Source organism: Onychostruthus taczanowskii, unplaced genomic scaffold (assembly GCF_017590055.1).
Source record: "Onychostruthus taczanowskii isolate IOZ18803 unplaced genomic scaffold, ASM1759005v1 scaffold11, whole genome shotgun sequence".
NCBI lineage: Eukaryota > Metazoa > Chordata > Aves > Passeriformes > Passeridae > Onychostruthus > Onychostruthus taczanowskii.
In genome coordinates this window covers 1536539-1561743 of record NW_024497629.1, presented here as the reverse complement: position 1 = coordinate 1561743, position 25205 = coordinate 1536539, and the positions used below count along the sequence as shown (strand labels likewise).

General features: G+C 41.1%; 1 protein-coding gene across 2 annotated transcripts in view; it reads left to right on the top strand.

Moving 5' to 3' along the window:
* Positions 1–25205, top strand: part of KLHL29 (kelch like family member 29) — a 388668-nt gene that overhangs the window by 249251 nt on the left and 114212 nt on the right. For both annotated transcript variants that reach the window (XM_041421738.1, XM_041421728.1), the window contains exons 4-5: positions 1409–1550; positions 2289–2837. In XM_041421738.1, coding sequence (XP_041277672.1) covers positions 1409–1550; positions 2289–2837 — 691 coding nt within the window. The remainder of the gene's footprint in view (positions 1–1408; positions 1551–2288; positions 2838–25205) is intronic.

Here is a 25205-nt window from a genome sequence, read left to right as displayed (position 1 = left end):
AGCCCACCAAGGATAAAGCTCAGGTAGAAAAGGGAGTGAGTGTCAGGAGAGATCAGAGGCTCTTGAGTGAAGGGGGGAACACTGGAGCAGGGCAGGTGCTTGTGGGGGTGCTGGTGGGGAAGAAGGGCAGGCAGGAGGAAGGAGCTGCCTCTGGGGGATTTGGAGACAGGAGGAATGACAGATTCGCTTGGGGAAGGTGTGGCTGTATTTGCAGAGGGCATAAATGGGTTTGCTAATAACTTCCTTTCTATGGGTTGATTGAGGTACTGGTGATGGGTGAACAGGCTGCTGGTGTTGACAGAGATTTCATTGGTACAGTGTGACCCAGGGCATTTATGGAGCTGCTGTACCCCCATCTCTGAGCTAAATTACTTCCCAGACGTGAGGCAAACAAACAATCACTCAGACTGGTCTCCTGTTCTTTATGGCTTCACTCTTCAATACTCATTTAGCAATAGGCAGCTGGTTCCGTTTGCTTGGTTTAGAGGTTCTGACACCAGTAAAAACAGAACAAAATAAAAAACTTTTAATCTTCCAGCAATGAAATACACAGCAGATTAAATAAATGAGACCTGTTGGAGCACCCTTGTTTTCTACAAGTCTTTTCTCAGCAAAGGCATGATTGTTTGGGAAGGTTCCCTAAAATTGCAGCAGGGGTCTGGTGTAGCATTTAAATCCATGTGATAGTTTCTTCATCAAGAGATCTCTTTCAGATCATGTCTGCTTTGATGATTATTCAGCCCAAATCCTTCCCATCCTTTACAGTTATTTTAACCTCTCTGAAGACCTGCCAACATACCCACTTTAGCAGCCAGTGATGTTATGCTTTTTTTTATTGGCATTCAATTTCAAGGGTTGACAGACAGTAAATACGAAGACTTCTCTTTACTGTTCTGCAGTAATTTGTCCTACAGTTGTAAATAAGTCTCTCTTGTTCTGCCTCCTGCTAAAAAAAACTCACTATTTTTGGAAGAAATTGAGCAAACAGAAGATTGTTCCATTTTATGTAGCTGCCACTGAGTAGATATTACCATACCTGGGTTGTTTGTTGGTTTTTTGGGGATTTTTTTGTGGCAATTGATGTGACTTACTTCTGAAAATACTGGTTTGTTGTGGATTTTTTAAGGTAGATCTTTTAAATTACCAGAAGCATTTTTTTTAAAATATATTGTATTTCCATACAGACATCTCATGCAAGCCAGGAGGACAATCACAGAATCACAGAACTGTTAGGGTTGGAAGGGACCTCTGGAGATCATGTAGTCCAACCCCCAAATGAATGATATTTAAAGATCTTAGGTTATCCTCTTGGACGGTAACAAACAAGCAAGCTACTAGTTATGAGGAACCATAATTAATCCAAATAGTCAAAACATTTTTATTCTGTATTTTTCTTTCTCTCTGGTAGACACCTTGCATTTCCAAGACTGAAAATCAGCCTCAAGGACTTGCAACAAGCGTCAGGTGGGGACAGACACCCATCAATCAGTCCACGCCCTGGGACACTGATGAGCCTCCATCTAAACAGATGAGGGAGAATGAAAACCCAGGTATGTCTCTAATCTTATTTGTAATTCTACCAGGGGAAATCGTTCAAAGCAAATTCAATGCACTATCTCCATTTACCTCTGTAAATTAGACTTCATTGTGAGCCCTTTCTTTATTCTTTAGCAGGGGTTTTCCCTCATTGTAAAGACCCCTCAAGTTTCTTCTATGCTGGGGCTGACACAAATGTGTTAAGATGCTGCAAGTTCATTAGAGTGGGGGTTTTTTTTATCATTCTTTCTCTTCACTGGAGGGAAAGGCACTCTGTAATACTTTAAGACTTCTTTTATGTCCAGAACTACCTGAAATGATTTCCAGTTTCCAGACACATATCATACATTGTGCTACTATGCCAGCCGCCTAATTACAATGTCTTTGTAGTGGCTGGAGCACCATTATTATACACACAGAGTGTTTGTCAGGGAGCCGTGAAAGCACAGCAGGGAAAGAGGTTAATTTTCTTGGAAGCGCGTGCTTAAGCTGCATAAAGTACAAAATACATAAAACCGCAAACATGCCGCATGTCACCTGACGAGTATTTTAACAATTGTGCTCACATCGCTGCAGCAATTTTATGCACTTACTGCCTGGGAACAGCTCCAGATCCCAAACTGCATTAGGTATTGTGCAGCGGGGCGTGTCGGTGCCGTCCACGGGTGCGGGAGGGGAAGGATGAGGGTTTTGGTGTCTGTTCTCTCCCATGCCGAGCCCACCTCCATTGCTCGCCTTCCTTCATGCCACAGGTGCAGCACCCTGGGTCACCACGGTGGCAGCGGGCAGCCAGCCCGCCCTCATCACGCACTCCTACGGGATGACCCAGCCGCCCACCTTCAGCCCAGCCGCCAACGTGCAGGCCCCCGTCATCGGCGTCACGCCCTCCCTCCCGCCGCACGTCACCCCCCAGCTCCCACTGATGCCAGGCCACTACCAGCTCCAGCCGCAGCCCTCCCAGCCCCTCAGCAACATGGTGGTCAACCTCCAGAGCCAGCCCTTGTACACCAACAGCCAGCCCCTCAGCATGTCCTCCATGAGCGGCGTGGGCCCAGTGGCCCACCCAGGCCCCGGCGCGGTGGGCAATGGCCACCTGGCCTGCCCTATGCTGCCGCCGCCGCCTCCAGCCCTGCCCTCGGCCGCCCTGCCCAGCAGCGCGCCCGCCACCAACGGGCAGGCGGCCGCCCCGCTGCCCCCCAACGCGGCCGCGGTGGGCGGCCCGGACAACACCAACGGGGTGCAGATGCTACGGACGATCGGCGTGGGGAAGTACGAGTTCACGGACCCCTGGCACCCCAAAGGTAAGGCGGGCCAGCTCGGCCCCCTCGGGCGCGCAGCGGGGGCGGGCGGCGCTGACCCTCGGCATCCCTGCCGCTCTCTGTGGGCCCGCCAGCTACGGCGGCTGCCTACGCGCTTTTCTAAAATGCAGAGCTTTTGTGAGTTACTGACGACAAAAAGCAGCGTGTTAACAGGAGGTACGACAGGCTGTGGGCGAAAAGTAGTGGAAAACAGCTTTCAGGCCCATCAGATAAGCTGGTGTTCCCAAGAGTAAAGCAGCCATCATCCCATGCCTCTCCCTGTGAAATATCCCATGTTTCCATCCAACCCCTGTTCCCCTGGCTGCAGTTGTGCCTCTGTCACAACAATGACCTCCTTCTTCAGCTCTTGTCTTCTCCCCACTCTGGTACGAGCTCGGGCCAAACACAAGGCAAAGCTGAATGCAGCTGAACACCCCAACATGTTCAGCTTTAAGGGGAAGACTCTTCATTACCAGCTTCATTGGGCTCAAATGCTGCAAAACACACGACTGAATCGTCATGAGCGTTCTGAGAGGCTGACCTTTTCTGAGGAGTACTTTGTAAATGAGCCCCTCTACTAGGTCACAGTGGAGTGTTATTTCCGAGTGTCTTACCCCAGACACTTCAAAACTACCAGCGCTGTGTGTTCCAAGTGTCTAATTGCATTTGGAGAGTTTCCCCTTCCTCCCTTACGAATCACAACTGGGCCACATTTACAGGTAAAGCAAAATGGAGCTTACAAAAATATTAATGCAGACCTATCAGCAAAATCAATTAAATTGATTTTGTAAAAAACAGCACCTTCATTAAGTCTGTGATATTTTATGTATGCATTTCTATTCAGACACAATCCATGTGTAAATTATTTATTTGCCACAAGCTATTAAGTTCTGTTGTGTAGCTCTGAATTAAAGACAAGGAATCTTTATTAAAAATGATTAGTCCAATAACTCTTCCTTCTCTTTACATAAATTGTACTTTGGGATGTATAAACCCTTACCAAAGTTCCCTTAAAAAGAAGCTCAGATACAATCTCAGCAGTACGTTTGTAAAACCAGATATTCAGATTGCTTTTAAGTTTCCAACTCCAAACCTCTGTGGTGAGGGCTCTTGCTGGATGATGAGCTTCTGAATTTTTCTTTGAACTCTCTCTAAATGGGCCTTAAATGACCCTGGCCCAGTTGGATAGCCAAAAATTAACCAACAATTATAAAAGTATTGTTAATTCTTTCCCTTTAAAAAAGAAGAAAAAAGCCCAAAGTCCACAAAAGCAATTTGTCAGGTCACATTTATAAGTTACAAACCATTGATTTTGTAGAAGGAAAAAGGGGAGAGATTTATACTCTGTCCTGGTAGACTGAGTTCTGCTGGATGTCTCTCTCCTCCATAGGAGCTATTTGTCTTCTAAGAGACATCATCTCCACTTTCCTTAGCCACCTATCCCAGTTTTCTGCACTAGGTACTCAGATGCATGATCAAATTAACGCAATTTAAAGGATTACTTGGTGTCACTGGAGACATGTGCAAATATACAATACAAGGGAAAACACATAAGCTTAAACCACTTTCAGGGCACTAATTTGATCACATATCTGAGCCCTAGTGACACTAACCTAGTGAGACAAATGAGCATGTCAGTGACTGCACACTTGAGGTTAGGAATACTCCTAAATGCCTCGCATACTTAGGGCCAGCAGCATGAGCTGTTATTTACTCTTCCTCCATCAATTAACCTTCAGCAGATCTCTGGCTAGCAGATCAAGTAAACTTCAAATCAAAGCCTAAGTAAAAAGATCGTAAAATATTTAATCAGTCTTTAATATTTGATTTACAAATTCTTGGTCAGCCTTCTTGCTTAACCTGCTGTAAACCCCGGTCTAGCCTAATAGTCCGAGCACCCCAGAGACCAGTCAGCCTGGGAGATGTTCATTAAGGTGCAGAGCAGAGTTCTTCACTGGAGAATGCCAGGCATGCCAGACCTAGATCTGCTCCTGTATTTGGAAATTCCTGTACCTAGGAGAAGCAAGCAGTATTTCTAATCATGGCAATTGCTGACACATTAGCCATACTGTACCTCACAAACTGCAGGCTAGACAACTGTTTTTCCAGGGATTAGGGAGCTTCTCTGTGACCACAGCTATTGAGTTATTCCCATAGTGGTTAAAAGCAAACAAGCAGAGCAGAATGAAGCATGCATATACAAATGTCTCATAAGCAGGACCTATTTTACAGAGATAAAGTAATCCCTTCCTCTGTTTCCAGCCTAAAAAGTCCTTACTTCTAAAGCTGTAATTCTTCATGACACGCCTGAAGTCAGAGAAGATATATGTTGGATTTGCTTGTTTTGAATGAGAGAGAAACAATCAGGAAAGAGGAGACAACTGGTGCTGAACCAGACCTTAAAATCTCACTAGAATGAGATTCTTAATATAAACTCCTTGAGTTTCAATGTGGCTTGATTATCCAATTATTTTATGTTTTAGTTTCTGCCCTCAGGGATTTCAGTCTCGAAAGCCTGACTGATTTCACAGTCTTACATGGTAGATACCTTTCTCTCCAATAATGAATGGAAACTAGGAGACAGTATTAAGCTGTTCAAATATACAAGTTCAAACTAGTTCCCTACAAGTTTCATTCAAATATTCTCTCTCTTTCTTTGGGAACCTTGGCCAGTATTATAATAAGGACCACTGCTAATGGCCTTGAGATCTATCTCATTATCCTGTGCAACTCTGAATTATTATTTCACTTGACAATCCAGTCTTGTCCAGGTTTGAATAATTGCCCAGCTATCCCTTAAGTGAAAGAACAGTTCTTTCTGGTTAATATGATACGATTTCTTATATTTTTAGATTTTCTTAGGGAGTTGATTTGAAACATCATGTTTTATTTCCTATAATTATCTTTCCTTTGGCTGTGTACGTGTATGAGCCATTTTATACTGTGTTCATGCAGAACTAGGTTTCTTACTCAGCTGTTTCTAAATACACATGAACAAAGACATTGCCAAAAGTTAAAGGCACTGCTGTCTTATTTGCAATAGGTCAAGAGATCTCACTTGACTGAAAGAGTTATTTCCATGGCACTGCAAAAAATACATTTTGATAACAAGAACTATGATATAAAACAGATATATCATTCTCCAGTGTTACAGCTAATTTTTATCTAATTCCATTGAAACTATTTGTAAGAAAAATTGTGCATGGATTAGAGAATCTTCTTGGTCAGAATGGGTTGTGTTCTTTAAATAGAAGTTAATTTAACTGCATTATCTATTTACTTAGTGAATTTGTAAAGTTGTTACAATACAAGATGCAGAAAGAAAGTTTCAAAGGAATTACTGCTTTTAGCAGTGTAGGAAGAACTGTAGAGCTGCCTTGTGAAATGCATGGGATCTTTTACCATACACAATGAGCAGGAGTTTTGGAAGGCGTCTACTTTGACCTGTAGTTTCCCTTTGCATAGGATTAATGCCAAATACTCCTAGCTGACTTCAAAAGCCATGACACCTTAACACAGACATGTAACCAGCTATTTTAGGACAGAACCAGCCCTTGTTTTCCATTCATGACCTAAATCTTACTCGATAAAATAAGGTGCCAGAGCAATTGATATAGCAGAATATTCAGAAACATAAAGATGTTAATTGTAAATGTATTCAGTGAAAATCCGCTGAAGTTTTCATAGCCAAACTTTTACCTGGGTTCTTCAGAAAATACAGAGTTGCAAAGAATATTCAAACTGATTCTCAGGATCTTCAGGCTACATGATGTGTCCAGCACAAATTGTCACTTGTACAATGTGCCTGGAGGGAAGAGAGAAAATCATCCCTTCAATTTCTGACACAAGGTACCAGTGTCCTGTGCTGTGGCACAGTGGCAGAGACCGATGTCAATGTGCCTGCCAATCCAGCTGAGCCAGACAGGAATTAATCAGTCTGATGAACGACTGGAAGAGATTGGTTTCCTTGCAGAAACTGAGTAACTGAGATGTAGTCCTTGTCTGTCTCCTGGAGCAATATGCTTCCTAATATTCAAGACTTGTAAATCCAAAACTGAGCCCTTGGTGGATACCTATGACATCATGTAGAATATAAACATCCCAGCTTGGACTCTGAGATCTATTACACATTTGGAAATACACTCCCTTCATAAATTTCATATACTTTGAAGCATAGTTTCTAACTCAACAAATGAGGAAAATACAGTACTTTATTGCAGTACTTATTCCTGCAGTATAAAATTAACCATGGACATCATGGGGTTTAATTTGTGGATGTTAATGGAAAAAACTGATGTTCGTTTCCATAGTATTTGTGTTCTATAATTCTTTGGTTTGCAGTCCTTAACTAGTGGGAAAAGAAAGCAGATGCTAATTAGTGTTCAGAGTGTAATGACTGTAGAAACATAACAATATCAGAAATAAAATCTGAATGTTAATCCTTGTAACACTAATTTCTTAACACTTCATTTTCAAGCATCAGCAAATAGCATGAACAAAACAATAACAAAACTACAAAGGAATACTGTTGCATCATCACTTATTGATTGCACCTTTCACACTTGACTTTATTGCATTGGAATTCTCATTAGGCCTCAGACAATATTTACTTTCCTTAATCATGAATAGTAACAAGGCAGAGTACAACGTTTTGTCAATAACTATCAACTTTTTCTTCAGAAAAGGCTGAATTTTTAAAGGGATTTCAGCTTGACCTACATTTCTGCGAGTGCACCTACTTCCAGACATGAATGCTGGGGGGTGGAGAGTGCTTCAATTCTTCATGTAACCTAACATTTGTTATTCTAGTAACATTAGTTAAAGGATATTGTGTGATGAAGACTCTAGAAAGCTTCTTTTCCATTCTCTGCCTTGCACCAGAATACATGGTCTGTGTAACCTTAGGAAAAAGTTTCCTTTTGTCTAGAAAGATAGAGAGAGAAATAGATTATTTAAATTATAGATATAAAATTATATGTAAAATTGTATAGTGTGTCTGTGTACATGTATATACATATAAATGGATATGTGTGCACAGAGTTGTAGGGAAGGAAATCTACAATAGAAATAACTGCATTCTCTCCAGTTGTTTGTAGCAGAGTTAGGTTTGCATGGATCTGTTAGCATTGTGCATGCCTCTTACTGTGATTTTCCTTAGAACAGTGGTGATTTCCCAGGATGTCCTAAATGGTACCAAGGCACAGATGAGTAGTGGTCATTTGTAAGTTCAACTTGGTAATGATGTTCACAGAATCATTAGAGTTCACAGAATCACAGAATGGTTGAGGTTGGAAGGGACCTCTGGAGGTTGTTTGGTCCAGCCCCCTTGCCAAGCACAGCCATTTAGGGCTGTTTGCCCAGGACAACATCCAGATGACTTCTGAATATCTGCAAGGATGGAGACTGCACAAAGCCCCTGAGCAAGTGTCAGTGATCCCCACTCAAGAAACATGTTTCCTCATGTTCAGAGGGAGCTTTCTGTGTTTCAGTTTGTGCCCAGTGCCTCTGGTTCTGACAGGTGAGGATCATGAAAGAAGCCTGGCTCCAGCCTTTTTGCACCCTCCCTTCAGGTGCAATTTATGTACATTTATTTAATTTCAATTTATATACATTGATGAGATCCTGCTGAGTCTCCTTCTCTTTTCCAGAGTGAACAGCCCCAGCTGTCTCAACCTCTACTCCTAGCAGAGGTTCTCCAGTCCCTTCATCACCTTCATGGTCTTTTGCTGGACTCTCCAAGTATGTCTCTCTTGTATTGAAGAGCCCAGAACTGGACATGCCACTTGAAGTGAGGCCTCACCAGTGCTAAGTAGAGGAGCAGGGCCACCTGCTATGGTCTCATAGCAATATTTGGCCTAATGCAGCCAGCCCAGAATACCACTGGCCTTCTTAGCTGCAAGAGCACGCTGCTGGCTCATGTTTTAGCTTGCTCATGAACAGTAATAAAATTGAAGCAAACAGGTCCTCTAAAATCAAATTTTTATCAATATTAGTTACCATCTTCTTTGATTAAAATAATCTTAAAAGGACTGAGAAGCTGATGAGAGTATCTAGGCCATCACTTGAGTGAAAATGAAATACATTTCCCCTTTCTGTGGTCCAAGCAGGGTATTTTTCGTAATTCCTGTCGTTTTAATGCCACTGTCGGTCAGGTCATGACAGACAGAGATTTACTGCACTGAAGAGTCAAAGAGGACTTGTAATCGTCCTAGAACATTGCCTTCCTAAACATACAGCATAAAAAAGGTGATTGAATTATCTTTTGATTGACGTCTCTCAGTATGTCAGTGACTTGAGATTTTGCATTTCAACTGGAGGAGGATCTCAGCACCACCAATATTTTACATGGGTTATCCAAAAAACAAAACAAAAATTGGGGCGTTGATGAAGTGAGTCAAAACTCCCTGAACCTGCTTTGAAATGTCATCTGGTCCCTGCTTCTATTTTTGTATGTCTTTTTTTTTAAATAAATGTCAGATTTGCAACTGTAGTTTATCTGTTGAAAATACAGAGCTGAAGAACTTTCATTTTACTGTTGCATGATATTATGTCATCATTTGCAGATCCACCTACTTAATTAGACAGTGATACATTTGAAGTTGTCTTGAATTCCTTCCCACTCTATAGTCTTTAAGTTTGCTTAGAATGTGGTTTCATACTAAATATAGTTTTGTCCATGACAGTGGCCATCAAATGCATTCAACAGAAGTCTGAGAGGCGGCAGAGTTCTGTTGAATTACTATTTTATCTCCCGTCCACACAACACTATATTCACAAGGTGCAAAATTTCTCAGGGGCTGGATGATAACCAAAATCTAGGATCTCTTTTGGCACAGAATGCGTAAGTGGCAATTTTTTATAAATACAGATCAAATTTTCAGGCAAGCTGCCTATCCATCCATATATTCATCCATTCATGTATTCATCCTTCCAAATACTGTTCCAGCAATCCCTTACAGTCAGCTGGAACTGCTTTTGGATGTTCTGAAAGTCATTAATTGTCCAAAACACTTGCAGAGTTGACATTCTCCTTTCAGAACTCCTTCAGAACTCATGTTTCATATCTGGTTTCTCTAACCTTGTCTTCCCTTGGTCATCTGTCTTGTGAAACTCTTGACACATATTTAGGTGCAACCTTGTCTGCATCCATCCCTTTGGGTGCAACGGGAAACATACCAGTTCCCTTTCCCTCCATCCTCCTGTGCCTGGAGCCACTTTAAAGCTACCTTTCCTGAGCATTCCATTTGCTCCACAAGTGTGTCTTTTCCCAAAATTTCTCACTAAGATTTCTTCTTCTTCACATTAGCATGATTCCACTTCTTTTGATATCATGACTTAAAACATGAACAGTGAAGTTATAGCTGCTACAGTGTCAGCAGAGAATGGGGACTTCACGCTCAGTCCAAACTCAAAAAGCTAGGTCCATCCAGTGCCAGACTGTGCATTTATGTATATACATAAATGTTCCCAAAATGGGCTATTCTGTGACCTCTGGAGATCTCCAGAGAAGCAGATTTATTAAATTGCAAATGAGTTTTAGTTTCCTTACAAGAAAGTGGAAATGCTTTTTTTTTCAAATTAGCAGTCCTCCATGGAGCAGTGTCTAAATTCTGAATGAAAAAGAATAATTTCTGTCTCATTGCATTCAGAATGAGAATTATTCTGCTCCATGTTAAATTTTAAAAAATCTGAACAGATTTGTGAAATGCAAATATTTCCAAATAGTGACTTTTCTTACCCTGCTGTGCCTTGACATTGCTAATGATAAGCTCCACTGTCCCACAGTGAGGCAGGCTTTGAGTCATGGTCAATAATAACAAGAGTAATAATAATAATAACATGGGATTCCCTAACACCTTGAATCTTCTGAAAAATATCATCAGGGATGAAATCATCACAAGGAAGAGGGTAGATAAACTTGCAGAAATGATTACTCATAGACAAAACTTCCACCATCTAAATCTGCAAATAAAAGCGGCCTGAAGTTTTGTCCTATTAAATTCAGAAAGTTAAAGCATTAGGTGTTTTATGTACTTACTGCTTTACTGGAAGAATTTCTGGGCTGCAAAAAAAAAATCAGTGAGAGATTCAGTTCAAGAGAAATGCTTGACCAGGATTGTTTAAGGCAGAAGCATTTGCCTAGAGAAGGTGCCAAGATGCTTAGTCAAGTTTGCACCATATGACTATGCAATACTTACAACAGAATGGAGGGTTTGCCTCAAGACTTTGTACATTATATTTGGCACAGTTTGGCTCATTGGCATTACTCAAAATAAATAAAGAGAATGTAGGATTAAAGAGAACATTATGTTTTTTATTCATGATTCCTCTGATGTTTCAGATGGAGACAAAATGTGTTTTGCTCATCAACCTGCACATGGAAATATTTTGGTGAGGATGAGGAAGATGGTACCAAAAAAGACAAATTCAGCTAAAATAAAAGAAGTCTTAAGAGCAGTGTGGGCTGACACTCCTGTTCAGTCTGACTGATTTATAGAGTATCCAAATCCAATATAAAACCCAACTCCTCTGTGTGACCTTTTCCTTGTGAAGGAAGAGGGAAATACTCCTTTTATTCCTGTGGTTCCTTTAAACCAAGGATCATTTTGCACAAAACACTACCATCCTGTGGAAAACAGAAGGAGGAGCAGTGGTTGTAGATTGCCATTGCCTGTAACCTAGGAAATACAAGATTCTGCTCTTTGGCTTTTCCAGCATGCTGTGTGAACTTTGTTACAGATGCTGATTCTCTAGATGACTGAACTTGCTGTGCTAAGATGCTTTTCTTCTAGATATCCTCTTATCATGGCCATGCTGTGCCATTTTAAGAACAACCCTTTTCTTTGAGGGTTTTGTTTGTTCTTCTGTAGGATGGTTAGAGCTCTGATTTGGAACCCCTGTTGCATATCCAAATAGAGAAGGACTTTGTAGGAGCATTTTAGAAGAATTTTTTCTAGATGGAGAGCAAGTACCTCCAGCTGGAATCACTCGAGTGATTGCAGGTTTAGACAGATGCAGATATTTAATCATCCATATGTAAAGAACCATCACACTCCAAAGAATTACATCTTTCATTTGTAGAAATTTTCAAGAACAGTGGCTCATATTCCTTCAGCTCCAGAATAAAAAACTATTCATTGTATTTTACTTGCTGGAACAGTACAAGCGAATCTTATTCAAGGATCAACTTTTCATGGACAGTCAAATCTGCTCATGAGCAGAAATTCACTACGTTTCAAGAAGAGCCTATCTGTAAAAAGCCCACACCAATAAGAATTTCTTCCTTGAGAAATTAAATGGATTCAGCAGCCCTTTGCTGGAACTGCCCTTATGTCTTTGGATAAACCATCATTACTTTATTCTTTTAATTTTTTTCTTTCTCTCAAAACTGCCATATGGGTAAACCTTGTGCAGTGAGTCTCCATGTTATCAGTCAGGGCTGCCTTAATTCACTCACTTCCAGGGAGATAAAGTGGTCTGGCTGAGAACACTTCTTGGCTTTAAGGGTAAACTCAACCAAGAATTTTACTGAAGCTAGGTAATTATTTTATTGTGTATTTTTGTCCAAATTTGTGTATGTTGAGGTGGTAGATTCAGTATTTCAGTAAGTTTTGGTGTTTCCTGAGACTGCAATCTTGTTTTTGTGTTGTAAAGAAAGTAGAGAAGATATATAGATCTTCTTATGTACTGAAGATCTATATAACTGTCTAGAAATAATGTGGTAACATATTTAGAAGACAAATTCTAAATATCAAAATATGTGTTAATGAGAGAAGGGACCTATTTAAAAAATGTGAAGTCCTTTTACGTATATTGAGTTTGTAACATTGTCTCATTTCTACCCCTTCAAATGCACTAAGAATGTTGGAGGTTTAATATAATTTCTCACTGGGTTAGGAAGTAGCCAGCCCTGGAGTGGAGTGGGACCACCTAGGTACCCCCACAAAAGGGGTATCCATATTTCCTCCAAGTGAAATAACATAGGTGGTTTAAAGGATAGAATTTGTAATTATCCTGTCGCTCTGATTTTTTAAGATTTTCTAAGCCTTCTGATGTTGGCATTCTTGTAGAAAACTTTCTCACGTACTTTCTGTGAACAACTTACTGTTTTGCATTCTTTTATGGAACAGGAGAATTCTGATTAACTGTTAGTTTGTCCACTGTCATTGGAGAGGTGGCACTTTAACCCTCCAATCCACTGTCACCTTTGGAAATCTATAAATGTTGGAGTCAGAAATTAAACTTCCCTTTTTCTACCTTGAGAGCAGCAGCGTGTCCACGTCATGTTGTTTCATGTCCTATAGCAACATCATCCAGACTGGATCTAGCTTATAATTACATAGTCTGGACCTATGCAAAGACTAAAATTAATATTTCAAGTTTGGAGGAAGAAAGTGTTTGACTGGGTTAGTAGTTGTCTGCCAGCCATGAACTGAGGACCAGGAGAGTTCAAGGAACCTCCCTTGAATCCTGAACTTATGTTCCAAAAACAGATGAAGAGACATTTACTTAAAATCTTAAATGGAAAACAGAATATGTAAAAAAAGACACTGTAATAAGGAAAATACAGTGATAGCATCTCAGATTATTATTACATGGTTAATAAATGAGAAAGATAAATCATTTATATTCAAAACTGAAGTCTTGGTTATAAGAGCCCTAATCAGCAGTCAGGTCTGTTAAATAAGATTCCTTCCCTTGCTTAAATTTAGAAAGTGAGAATGTCACTCAGTCATTAAAGGACAGGCAGCTAGGGCCATGTAGATCCGAGGTGTGTTACTGAGTACTGGGAGAACAGATCTCTCCCACAGGTTCTGGCTGGCTGGGGGACTCGGCTGTCGGAGGTCACCAGGGCCCAGTGTGGTAAAGCTGCACTGGGCTCCTCTGGATGCCCAGTTGAATCACTCTTGGTTCTGTACTGCAGTAACTAGATTTCCAGAGATGGGATGTAGGCACTTATAGACTTAAACAACTTGAATTCATCACTCCCATTTTAAATTTCATGGATAGAGTCAAGAGTCTCAGCAGATGGACAGCTCAACATGAACATAGCTTCTCTGTCAGAGGAACTGGCAGTATAACAAAGTACAATTTTTAAGTTATTTCACTGTCATTGCATTTTGATAATGTTGGTTCAAATCACCTAAAATTAATACATTGTTTACCTATTGGGTAGATAAACAAACACATCAAGCCCCTTTTTGTGATAAAGACGGCTTGCCTCTTCTGCCTGTGGAGAGCTACTTCTGGATGTGATACATCCAGTCATTTACCAAACATCATTTCATTAGCACCACTAAAGCCAATTTGGGCATATATTGTCAACAGTTTTGATTCAGGATTTGTTGAACTTGTACTTACACTGTTATCTCACACAATTTCCAGTGCTGTCTTATACTGTTTAAAATACTAAGGCCTGCTAAGAGGGTTAATGCTGAGAGAGAGGCTTATATACCTCATTGAGGAGCCATCATTGCAGTGGCGCGGTGTCCCGCAGGGGGCTTAAGCTTTTCATTCAGCAGTGACTCAGAAAAGGACAAGAGCTGTGTTCGGGTTTCCACCAGCACTCAGTCTTTTCTCAAAGGCTTCCTCACTAATTCCCAGCTCATCACGGTCCTCATCAGCCTGTGTAATGTGCTCATCACACGCTCATTTACAGCTTTTGATTTGGCCTGGCTGTCTGCTGGGGAAGGTTTCCTCTGGTAGAAGTCTCCAAGTGCATGAACAAGTGAGCTCTAAGTGTTACTAATAAAAAATCCTTTAATCCACTTTAACAATGATAAATTGGAACTGAGAACTCCTCTTACTTTACAGATACATTCAGTTCAGAATTTCACTTAAGTCAGGAAATCATTTTATGGGCTAGAGAAAAGTCCTAAACACCCTGATGTGGACGATGGGAATGAAAAGCCAAGTGCTTAATTGCTCTTACTGTATCTGAAGCACCTACTGATGACTGAAGCTTCCATTGACATGGCTGGTTCATATAAAATTCACTAGTCTTTGCCATTATTTTTATTCTTAATTCACTGTGGAATTTCCCTTTTTATTTTCCCCACATTGTAGCTGGTACATGATGAAAGAAAATAACTGATCTGGACCACAGAAGTTCAGATTGAGCAAAGGTCTGTCTAAAATGTACTTCTCTGGGTTTAGATGGATTTGCTACATTGTCTTGGTAGTAAGTACCTGACACCTAAAATCTGTATTGTTATCTACCTGCTACCCTATGTTTGCTTCTATGTTAAAGAATATAGCATGATCAGACACAATCAAAAATAAAGTCTCTTTATTATTCTTCTTTCCCAGAAAGGTGGGAGTTTTCACTAAGGACTTATCCACAATGGTTTGTGCCTCTTGTAATCCCTACAGATCTCTGTTTCAGTAATGGCACTTGAACATTTTCCAAACACAGCTCGCTGCAGTGTTACACCAGGCTGGAAGCAGAGTCCAGGCAGCAGGAGGGCTCTTGGAGGGATGTTCACTCTACCTGGCCTTACTGAGGGGCTCCTTGCTGGGATACCTCAGGTACTTCCTCCATGCCATCATCTTATGTGACCTGGTCAGGCTTCAGGAGGCAACTCACATCCCAGTACCTGATTTCCAAGCATCCATCCATTATCTGGCAGCAAATGTAGGCTCATTGTTTCATGTCTGATTTTGAAAATCTGGCCCCAGCAGCAGGTTTCTGTGCATCACTGTACTAACATCTGGCTTTTACTGGCTTGGCAGACTGTCTGTATCATTAAGTAGAATGAAACTATTCACTAATATGGACGGAGATGATCCTGCATCAGTTTCCAAAAGGACAGTAGGGCTATTGGCAAATTAAATAGTTGAAGAAATTCTCCATCTCTCTTCCTTTTCATGATGTATCAGGGACTAAAATTGAGGGGAAAGCAGAAAACAAACTAATGTGAGTGTAATTCCCAAATTTCAATCTTCTGTATATTATGGGTCATTACCCGTTAATTTGCTAAATGGCAGTTTCCTATGAAAGAAAAGTTTTGTTTAGCTGTATAATGATGACAGATGATGTAATTAGTATCATCCTTGCACTGAGAATGATAAAAGCATTTCTTTTGTGTGTCACTGCTTTTAGACAGTATAATATCAAAAATGATAACAGTGTGAAAATTGGACCAGCCGCCTTCGTATTGTGCACGTAGAATACCTCAGTAATATGATACAAGTAATGACAGGTACTTTGCCATATATTCATTTTCTCCACTCTCTAGCCTTTTTATCACAGCAAAATTAAAGCACAGCACTAAGCAGACCAGACGTGCCTAAATGCAGACCCATCTGATGAGCCTGTAAACGGCCAGCGTCCCTCACTATTGCTGGTTATGATAATTAAGCAATTGCAAACAGGAGTTTTGAGGGAGAACATTGAATCATTTTTCAGTTAGAGAAGTTGGGGGCTATTTTAATTTTCAGGCCACATTTGTTGCTTGAATTAGTTTTAATTATATTCTGTATAAGAACTTGCCCCATATCCTGGTCTTGATAGTGGTAGATATTCTCATTTAAATATAAATAAATGCCAGACTTATTTAACATGGAAAAGTGACTGCTGTGACTGTGTAGTAACAATTTTCTCTTTGTTGCCATGGTTTGGATTTTTATATAAGCTTTGCAAATATAATAAACCTAATGGAGCTCTTCATCCAAGGAAATGGGTATATTCAAGAAAATAAATTACATTTTGCAAGCTAATGAGCTCTACTAATTGTGTTTATCCTTGTGAATTAATACAATTTAAGCAAATCTATCCCCCAAAATCAAGCATTTGATTGCATTTTAGCTGCGTGGAAATCAGAACATCCGGATCAAATCTGAGTTTACTGGATATCCAAGGGGTAGGGGGGAAGGTTAATTTTCATTGACTTGTGCAGCTGGCGCTAGATAGTAGTAAAGTAGGAAAAGTTAGATTTTGAAAGTTCTGACTTGTATTTGCTTCTTTTTTATCCAACTACTTCCCACACAGGCAGAATTCCCAACAAAGACTTCTGTGTAATAAATCCCATGTAATACAGCAGCAGGCATGTACAAGTCATGGTAATTAGCCCACATGCCCACAGGACAGGATAAAGGAAGACAGCAAAAGGGAATAACAGTTGTACTTTCTAAAAGACAGCTTGTCTTCATCCATTTCCCTCTCTCCCTCCTTTTCTCACACTTCCCTTTGCCAACATTGGATTTCGGTTGTTTTTTTTTTTCCTTCCTTCCTATAAACAAGTTTTTATTTCAGAGAGGCATTTTGAGAGATGCAGGACAGATTAGAAAACTCTCAGTATATTCTGGCAGATTTTAGGTTATTCTCCCAGTTGGCTTCTTGGAAGGATTTCAGAGAGTAGAGCAAATGGTCAGTTTGAACTCTTGAAACTCTGCAAATAGCCCCAAAAACTCTCAAGCAAACTTGATTGGTCAGCAGGAAGAGGCAGGCAGGTGCTGGCCAGAAGGTTTGTGCTTGAGGAGGGTGACAGCAGCTATCAGCAGTGGTCCTTATGGAGGCAGTTTAGCTCGCCACGTGTTGGGTTGCTGCCATTCTTAACACCGTGAGCAAATGCATGCCTGAGATGAAGTCTGAGCCTGGCTGACTGTACTTCCTTAGTCCTGACTGCTTTTTTATCCTGCCAGATCATTTTCAGCACTGATGCAGGAGTCCCAGCAGATAACAACCGTCACAGATTCCTCAGACAGAGCTGGTGTGAGAGCAGAGCTCTCCTGTTTCTCAGCAGCAGGCCCCTCGTCACTTAAAATCGGGATGAGGAAGCAAGGCCAGCCTTCCTTTCTCAGCCTGTGAAAAAATGGCATCTTAAATATGGATAGGAGACAGAAAACAGGCTCAGAAGTGAAAGTGTTGGTTTGTTTATTGCATCTCAGTTAAGAGCCAGGCTGATCTTTCCTTGACTGCACTGAAAAAAAATCTCTGGTATTCAAGTACTGAGAAGGGCTGTTAGGATCTGTCTTCTAGAAGTTTTGGATTAATTGCATTTGTGTAGTGAGAAGAGCACAGCTCCTCAGCATTGATGTAATTGTACTGTTACAAAGATACTTAGAGTGACTTATTGTAGATGAGTGACAAGCTTCACTCTTAAGAGTGAGCACCAATATGTTTGTTGATATAAAACAGTGATTTTGGAAAGTTTGATAGTAAACACAGCAGTGGTTAAACAAAATCTAGCGACAAGATACACTTGATTATTTACTGTAGAGAGGACAGGGTCGGAAAAAATTGTCAGGGGGACCCTGTCCTTCAGTCATGAGGATCAGAAAGAGCCCACCTTGAATTTTAAACTCCTTTTCAGAGAGGAGTTTAGCTGCTGGATCCAGTCTTAGTCCCAACAGTTTATGTCTTAAAGAATTACCTGTGTGCAACCAATCCTTCGTATCATGTAGCTAAGATTTCAAAGTTTAGCATGCTATTAATCACTCTTGTGGCAAGAAATCTTTCAATTTTGAGGAGTAACCTTGAGAGGTGTCCCTGCCCAAGGGGAGATCCTGGTGTGCAGCTTGCTGCCAAGCAGGGGAGCTCAGCAGGCCCTGGGCTTTCCACTATTTATGGAGCATGATAATTGACTCATAGTCATATTTGCATACCAACAACACATGTTAACTTCTTCCAGATTTTCCTTGAGTCAGACCTTGTTCAACACTGTGGTTAGGTGGGTGCACTACTCAGATCAGCCCTTGGCTGTTGTGTTGTTATCTGTGTCCACTTAGAGCTGGATACAGCCACCATGACCAGACACGTCCATGATGACCCCACTGGTGGTTTTCACTTGGAGAGAATTACAGGAAATAAAGGTCAGGTTGGGGGAAGGTGGGAAGGAATGTCACAGGAATAAAGAAGAATTGAGAATGATTGTATGACCACACTGGAATAAAATCTTCAGGATTAAAAAATACTAGTAAAAGAAATAGAATTGTGAAATAGAATTTTTATAAGTAAGTCTTGATGCACAGAGCTGTTCTGGATTCCATAGATGCCAAGCTCCTCAAGGAGGCATTGACATAGGCCATAGTAACTTCAGGGATGCATGCAGATAGATACATAACTATAGGGTCCCAAAGTACACATTAATGAAACTATTATCTTGTCAATGATTCAGAGTGCAGAGCTATCTTTAGCAGAAGTTACTATGATTTTTCATAAGAGAACATGGAATTTAGTGACATTTTTATTATTTGACATCACATCACTGTTGAAAAGTAAAGAGGAAGCCAGAAGAAAGATAAAGTACAAAAAGCTTTACATGAAAAATATTGTTCACCTCTGATGGAAACTACAGGCAGCTAGGAGAAAAGAATCTGGAACTTTTTCAGTTCTTGACGTTGAAAGATTTTGATAGGAGCAGTTTAAAAGTTAACTGTTGCAGCAAAACTGCATCTCAGAAATGAGTATGGCTATGATGACATGATAGCTTTGGGCTGCTGACTTACTGCCCAGACCCCTGCATATCAGCGAGAGTTAAAATCAAAGTGGAACCTCTGTTTTGAACTTCCTTTTTCTGCAGCATTTGAGCAGATCTTCAGCATTTCATGTCTCGCCGCGTGGGGTTGTAGAGGTCACTTCTCGAGCCCCATTGACCCCATGCAGATTTATTGTGGAATTGTTTCAGTGAAAACAGAGCTTTGAAGTATCATGCAGGTTGCCTGGTGACTCCCACAAAGTGCTGACCACCCCAAGTCTGAGGGAAGAGATAGCTGCACAGCTGAGCTCTATTATGGGTTATAAAGCTGGGAGAGGTTTGAGTGATAGAAGGAGTTCTGGCAGGCTGCTAGCTCTCACCATCTGGGAAAATGGGAATGTTTATTAATAAGAACCTTTGACATGAAATGCATGATATGTGCCCTCTGTGCTAGGCCCATGATTAATAATATTAATTACGGGGAGTTCATTATAGTCTCATGGGGATGTGATATGTAATTCAGCCAGCGTTTCACTGTAAATTTGCATTAATGTCCACTTTAAGTACAGTAGCTATCTATAGCAATGCAGAAGGAGCTGCAGTCAGTATGTACAATAACATAATCTCCTTATTAAATGATGGTAGACTTCTACTTCAAAGAATTATAGATTATTAACATTTCTCTATGTTAAGTCATTGCTGTGTTTGGCAGTGTAATACCTGTGCTACCTACCTCCTAGTGTTATTAAAACTTTCCTTGGTGGTGGTAGAGAGTCCAGCTCCTTTCTGTGTTGAAAAAGGAACCAGATAATTTTGAAATCCCTTTGGAAGTAGTCTTGATTGCAGTTTCATTAGCAATTAAAAGAGCATGTAACCTAATGGTTTTTCTACCCCAGTCCAGAGAAATTATGCACAGTGGGCAGCTCTTCAGTTGGTGTAAACCATCAGTGATGTAATGAAAGCAATGAACCTTCACTGATTTGTGCTGAGAATCTTGCCTGCTCCAAATTGTTCAAACATATGCCTTCCTATGGCTGTGCTTTATTGTTAACTTGCTTTATAATGAAAAAATAGTTCATCTTACTTGGAATTCCTTTTCCCTAATTTGCCTTCCAGGAATCCCTGGTGAAACTGCCACTATCTGGCCTCAGTTTCTTCTGAGCCACATGTGCTCATTCATTTACCTTCATAAAAATGACCCTTATATACAAACACGGTTTCTTTTCATCTTTGGGTAGCATCTCAGAAACCAGCAGGCACTGAAAGCCACTGCCTTCCTGTAGTGGATCTTGGGAATGGCTGGGAGGACCATAGCTCTAGTGGCCCTAAGTACATACGGTTTTAAGCAGCTGGGGAAGCAGCTGGTGGCACTGTGGGAAGCATCATACAGATGCCAGAAATAAGCTGAAGGACAGTCTTCATTAAAAGAGTGTTCATTAAAAGGCTGTATATATGTTAAATTATATGAGTATATGAATATGGATCCAGTCAAACCAGGAAGAATAGGAGAGAAGGACACAAACCCCGGTATTGTTTTCTTTTGGAGGAAGCTGCAAAGCTGATGAGTTATTATTCTTATTTATTTGTTTGGATGGCAGTGGGTTTTAGAAATGCAAGGCTAGAAGGGACCTCCTGGGTTTTTGTGTCCCATCTTCTGCAGTCGTGGGTAACTTGGGCAAAACATCTCTTAGAAGAGTCCAAGGATCACTTGCCTTACATTCCAGTGCATACCAGGGGCCACAGTATCCTTCCTCTCTGAAATCTGCCACCTGTAATGAAAGATGGAAACACACAGCTGTACTGTGCCAAAGGAAGACAGGCAGAAAACTCCAGATCATCACCAGCAGCTTAGATCCTTCAGAGTTTTTTTGTTTGGGAACTTGTTCAGTTTTGTTGAGTTGCCTACCCAAACCAGAGAGTTGTAAATCAAAGTGGCTCTGCAAGTGCCTGTCCTAGAGAACTGGGTAGCAGCCCACAGCTATTTGGCACTGAATGATGCAAGTCCAGATCCAGCACCTGTTGGACACTAAACACTTTTCTTAGAATCCATGCAGCTGACCAGCCCCTGGGGAAAAGGCAGCAGCTGCTGGGCAGAAGTGGTTAAATATAGGAAATGAAGAATGCCACACCCAACTGGAAAGGAAAAGAGGGAGGCAGGAATCTGAAAATTCTTATTGGTGAGGAGGCCCCTGCAGTGATCAGGAATTTGAGGCATTTACACCCTCTATTTTCTGTCTTATCTGTGACTGCACCTACACTCACACTACATCAGCTTCAGATAATGCCCAACATAGTTTAGTCCTGACTGTGTTAATGAGTGTCATTTCTGAAATGTTTTGGAGGAGCATGTGAGAGCCCTGTCTCTCGCTGCAAGTCACATAGAGTTGCTGAGATATGTTGTCCTTAATTTGACTTGATTCTTTGTAGCACTTTTAATAGCAAAAATGCTGTGAAGAGCTTAAATATGAAGCTATACAGATTTAGCACAGATGGAGTTTGAAAAGGACATTCAACCTTCTCTAATCTTCCACAGAGATCAGCAAGTAAAGCATAAGGAAGGACAACCTGAAAGATAATATTTTTCATTGTGATAGTCTGGAGTACTTTAATTTCACTGAGGCATTTACATGGCCCCTTATTGAAGAGTCTGAGTGCTCCTTTTGCTTTAGCTGAAGGACTGTTAAAAAGAAGCAGAAAAGCAAACCTCTTTTCTTAGCCAACCTTCAAGGTAGTGCCAGATATCCTCAGAGAAAGACAACAGTGTGAAGCCGAGGAGGCTTAGCTGCAGATTGGAAGATTATCCCTGTTGTTTGGATGAACAAAGCAAAAGAAGGTAAGAAGAACAGGGAGAAACACTCCTGTTTTGCTTTATTCACCTGCTGCACATGAATGCAAGAGAGAGGCTCAGGACACACAGGTATCCAAAGCCCCTGGCCCTGGTGTCCCTCTCCATTCCAGGAGGACATCTGGCCAGCACACACTCCTCTCCTCCCACCCCTCCTCCTTCACACTGGGCTGCAGCAGCTCAAGCTGGCTGAGCCTGTCGTGGTGATGATATCATGCAGCTAAATTAATTCCAAAGCTGGTCATGCTTGGAATTAGTTAGACAGGAGACAAAAAAGGAAGCTGAGAAAGAGGGAAAAACAGACTAGGTGTGAAACACCATGCAAGGAGAGGGAGTAGTGGGTGTGGTCCTGAAGGTGCCTTAGGGCTCGGTTTAACACAGAGGGTCTGAGGTGACAGGAGCTCAACAAGCCTGCACGTGCCTCCTGGCCATTCAGCCCTCCAGAGCTCAAAATAATGTTCCTTTCCATTTCAAGGGCAACACTTAGATGGACATAAAGATTCTTCATCTTAATTTCCTCCATTTCTATCTTATATACAACCATCTCACTTTACCTCCTTCCCTGACTTGACCTTGCTGTGGAGCATAACCCAGGCCCAGGAATGAGCAGTGCTGAGCAAGCATCATGTTCACCATTCACAGCCTCAGCATCTGCTGCAAGTTTGGGCCAATAAATCACAAATGTTGTAAGGAATGGGCCACCTCCTGCTGCATGTCCAGACAGCAGTTCCCACAGTGGGCATCTGATCCTTGACTCAACCTCAAGGCACTGCCATATGCAAATAGTAGTAATCTCTGGTTTGTTGTCCCTCCAAAAGCAGATGCACCTGCATGTGTCTGTCTGCTTGGAAGCTTTAATAAACCCAGTTGAGGTTTGTTTCCTTTTGCAAGCTTGATTCATCAGCTTGATTTTCAGGATGTGTAAAATGCTTCCTCAGAATGGCTTTTTACTATCTTTCTCCTAAATTTGCCTTAAAGAAGACTCTTTATAAGTACATAGTTTTTAGTCTTCTGATACCTTGGATGCTGGCTGCAAAATGGTGAAAGAGTTGGCTTCTAACTCTGTTATTTGAGGGGTTTTTTTTCATTGTTTCCAGCATAACAATCTCAGAGACCCCATGAACAATGCAAAAAAGAGTTATATTACATTTTTGTGGCGCATGGTGTAACTCTTAGGGATGGTCCTTTGCAAAACAGGGAGTTGGACTCGATGATTCTTCTTGGTCCCTTCCAGCACAGCATATTCTGTGAACTTTATATATAGCCAGGTATAAGGAAAGGAAGGAGAACTTCAGTAAACCATGGTATTTTATGACCTTTTATATAAAGCCACTCAGACAAATTTCTATATAATAATCCCTAGCAGGACATCAGAATTGCAGCCTCTACCTGCTTTTGCACCTTTCCTGCAAGTTACCTTGTTTATTTTGTACAGCTGCTCTTTTATACTGTTGTTGCATTATTTTTGCTTACATACAGTAATTTACAGATAGCATTTATAACACAAAAAGAGAAAATAAAAGGTGGCTGCACCAAGCAGTCTGAATTATGAGTGCCTCTCTGGTTCTGCAGCCAAAAATAGTGCTTTTCAAAGTTGGTGGACTATATCCTTCCTAAATTGCTGTACCTGATCAAAAGCATTTGTAGAACCAGGACCCACACTGTTACACAAGACTTCAAATACAGCAAGGAAAATTATGATTAGGTTCTTGAATCTGTTTCTGAGTGCTGGTCCTAGCTTTTCCAGATACACTATTAGCTCCTGAGTGGCTCAACGACTGGTCTCCGTCTATCATCAGTGGACAAAAGCATTGCCACAGGACTTGCCATCTTCTCTGTTGATGGGACAGCAAATTTTAGCACCTGGCCTGGGATAGAGGTGTGTCATTTGGGATGCTGAGCTACAAGCCTGGTACTTCTTGCAGACTGCCTTGCAGATCTCAGTTTCCTCACCTTATCTATAGTTAAGGGGAAGAGGTGTTCTATGGTTATTTTAGATTTCAAGTTCTTTCGAAATGCAAGTCTTGGGCTTCCATATTTCTATTAGAAGTTATTTGAACAGTTCAGAGGTCCCTTCAAACCTAAATTATTCTGCAGTTCTATGAGTCTAAATTTTTGAAGAGTTCCTTAAAAATAAAATTAGGTGGGGAAAAGCATAACTTTCAACTAGTCACAGAGCTAGTTTAAACCTCTTCTTTGAAAGTTTCCCCAGCTGCTCTCTGAATTGTGCAGTTTGCTCTCCAGGACCCAATTGCTCTCTCTTGGCAAATCAGGTTCTTAGAGATGAAATAAATGATGGGAATATTTGTGGGGGAAGGGGGGAGCCTGCTGCCCAGAATCTAATAGACACTGCTTTCCTGTGTGAAAGCCCATTAGACTTCCTATATGTTCCTGTAGGCAGCTGGTTTGATGCTGAAGTCAGTACTACCCGGATCTTTTGGGTTAATTAAGCCCCTCAGACCACACCTACACTAATAAATCAAGGATGTATGTGATGGGTCCCTGGTACAGACATCCAGCTGGCACTGAACAGGTTTCATCCTTCTTCTTAAAATCATGCACTCATCGAGAGAGGGTGCCTGAGTGTAAATGGTCTCTTGGGAATGATCCCTGTCCTGTTAGGAGAATGTTATTTGGCCCAGACCAAAACCACATGAGTGGCAGAGACATCTGAGTTCTAGTGCAGAAGAGTGTTCCCTGGCAAAGGTTAAATTACTGATACAGATGTATCTTCAGGGAGCCCAAGCTTACAAACACCTATTCATGAGTTCCAAGTAATGGCACAGTCCTCCCTCTTCTCTGTTTTTATGCTTTTATGGGATGTTTCCTCCATTTGTTGGGTTTTGGTGGGTTTTTTTTTTTTTTTTTTTGTTTTTCTCCCATATTTACTCTTGAAATTGTTCAGTTTTTGGTCTGTTGCGAATTCTGGCCCCTTATTTCATAAGGTCTCTGTGATGCTTTCCGTCAAATCTTCCAAATTCATTAGGACTAGGAGTGTCAGTATGCTGTTCCCTCAGCCCACATACGGACGGCATCAGATGGACAACATCCTCTGTAGTACCATGTGCCAGTAGAGAAGCTGAACCTTTAACTTCCAATCCTGGCTCT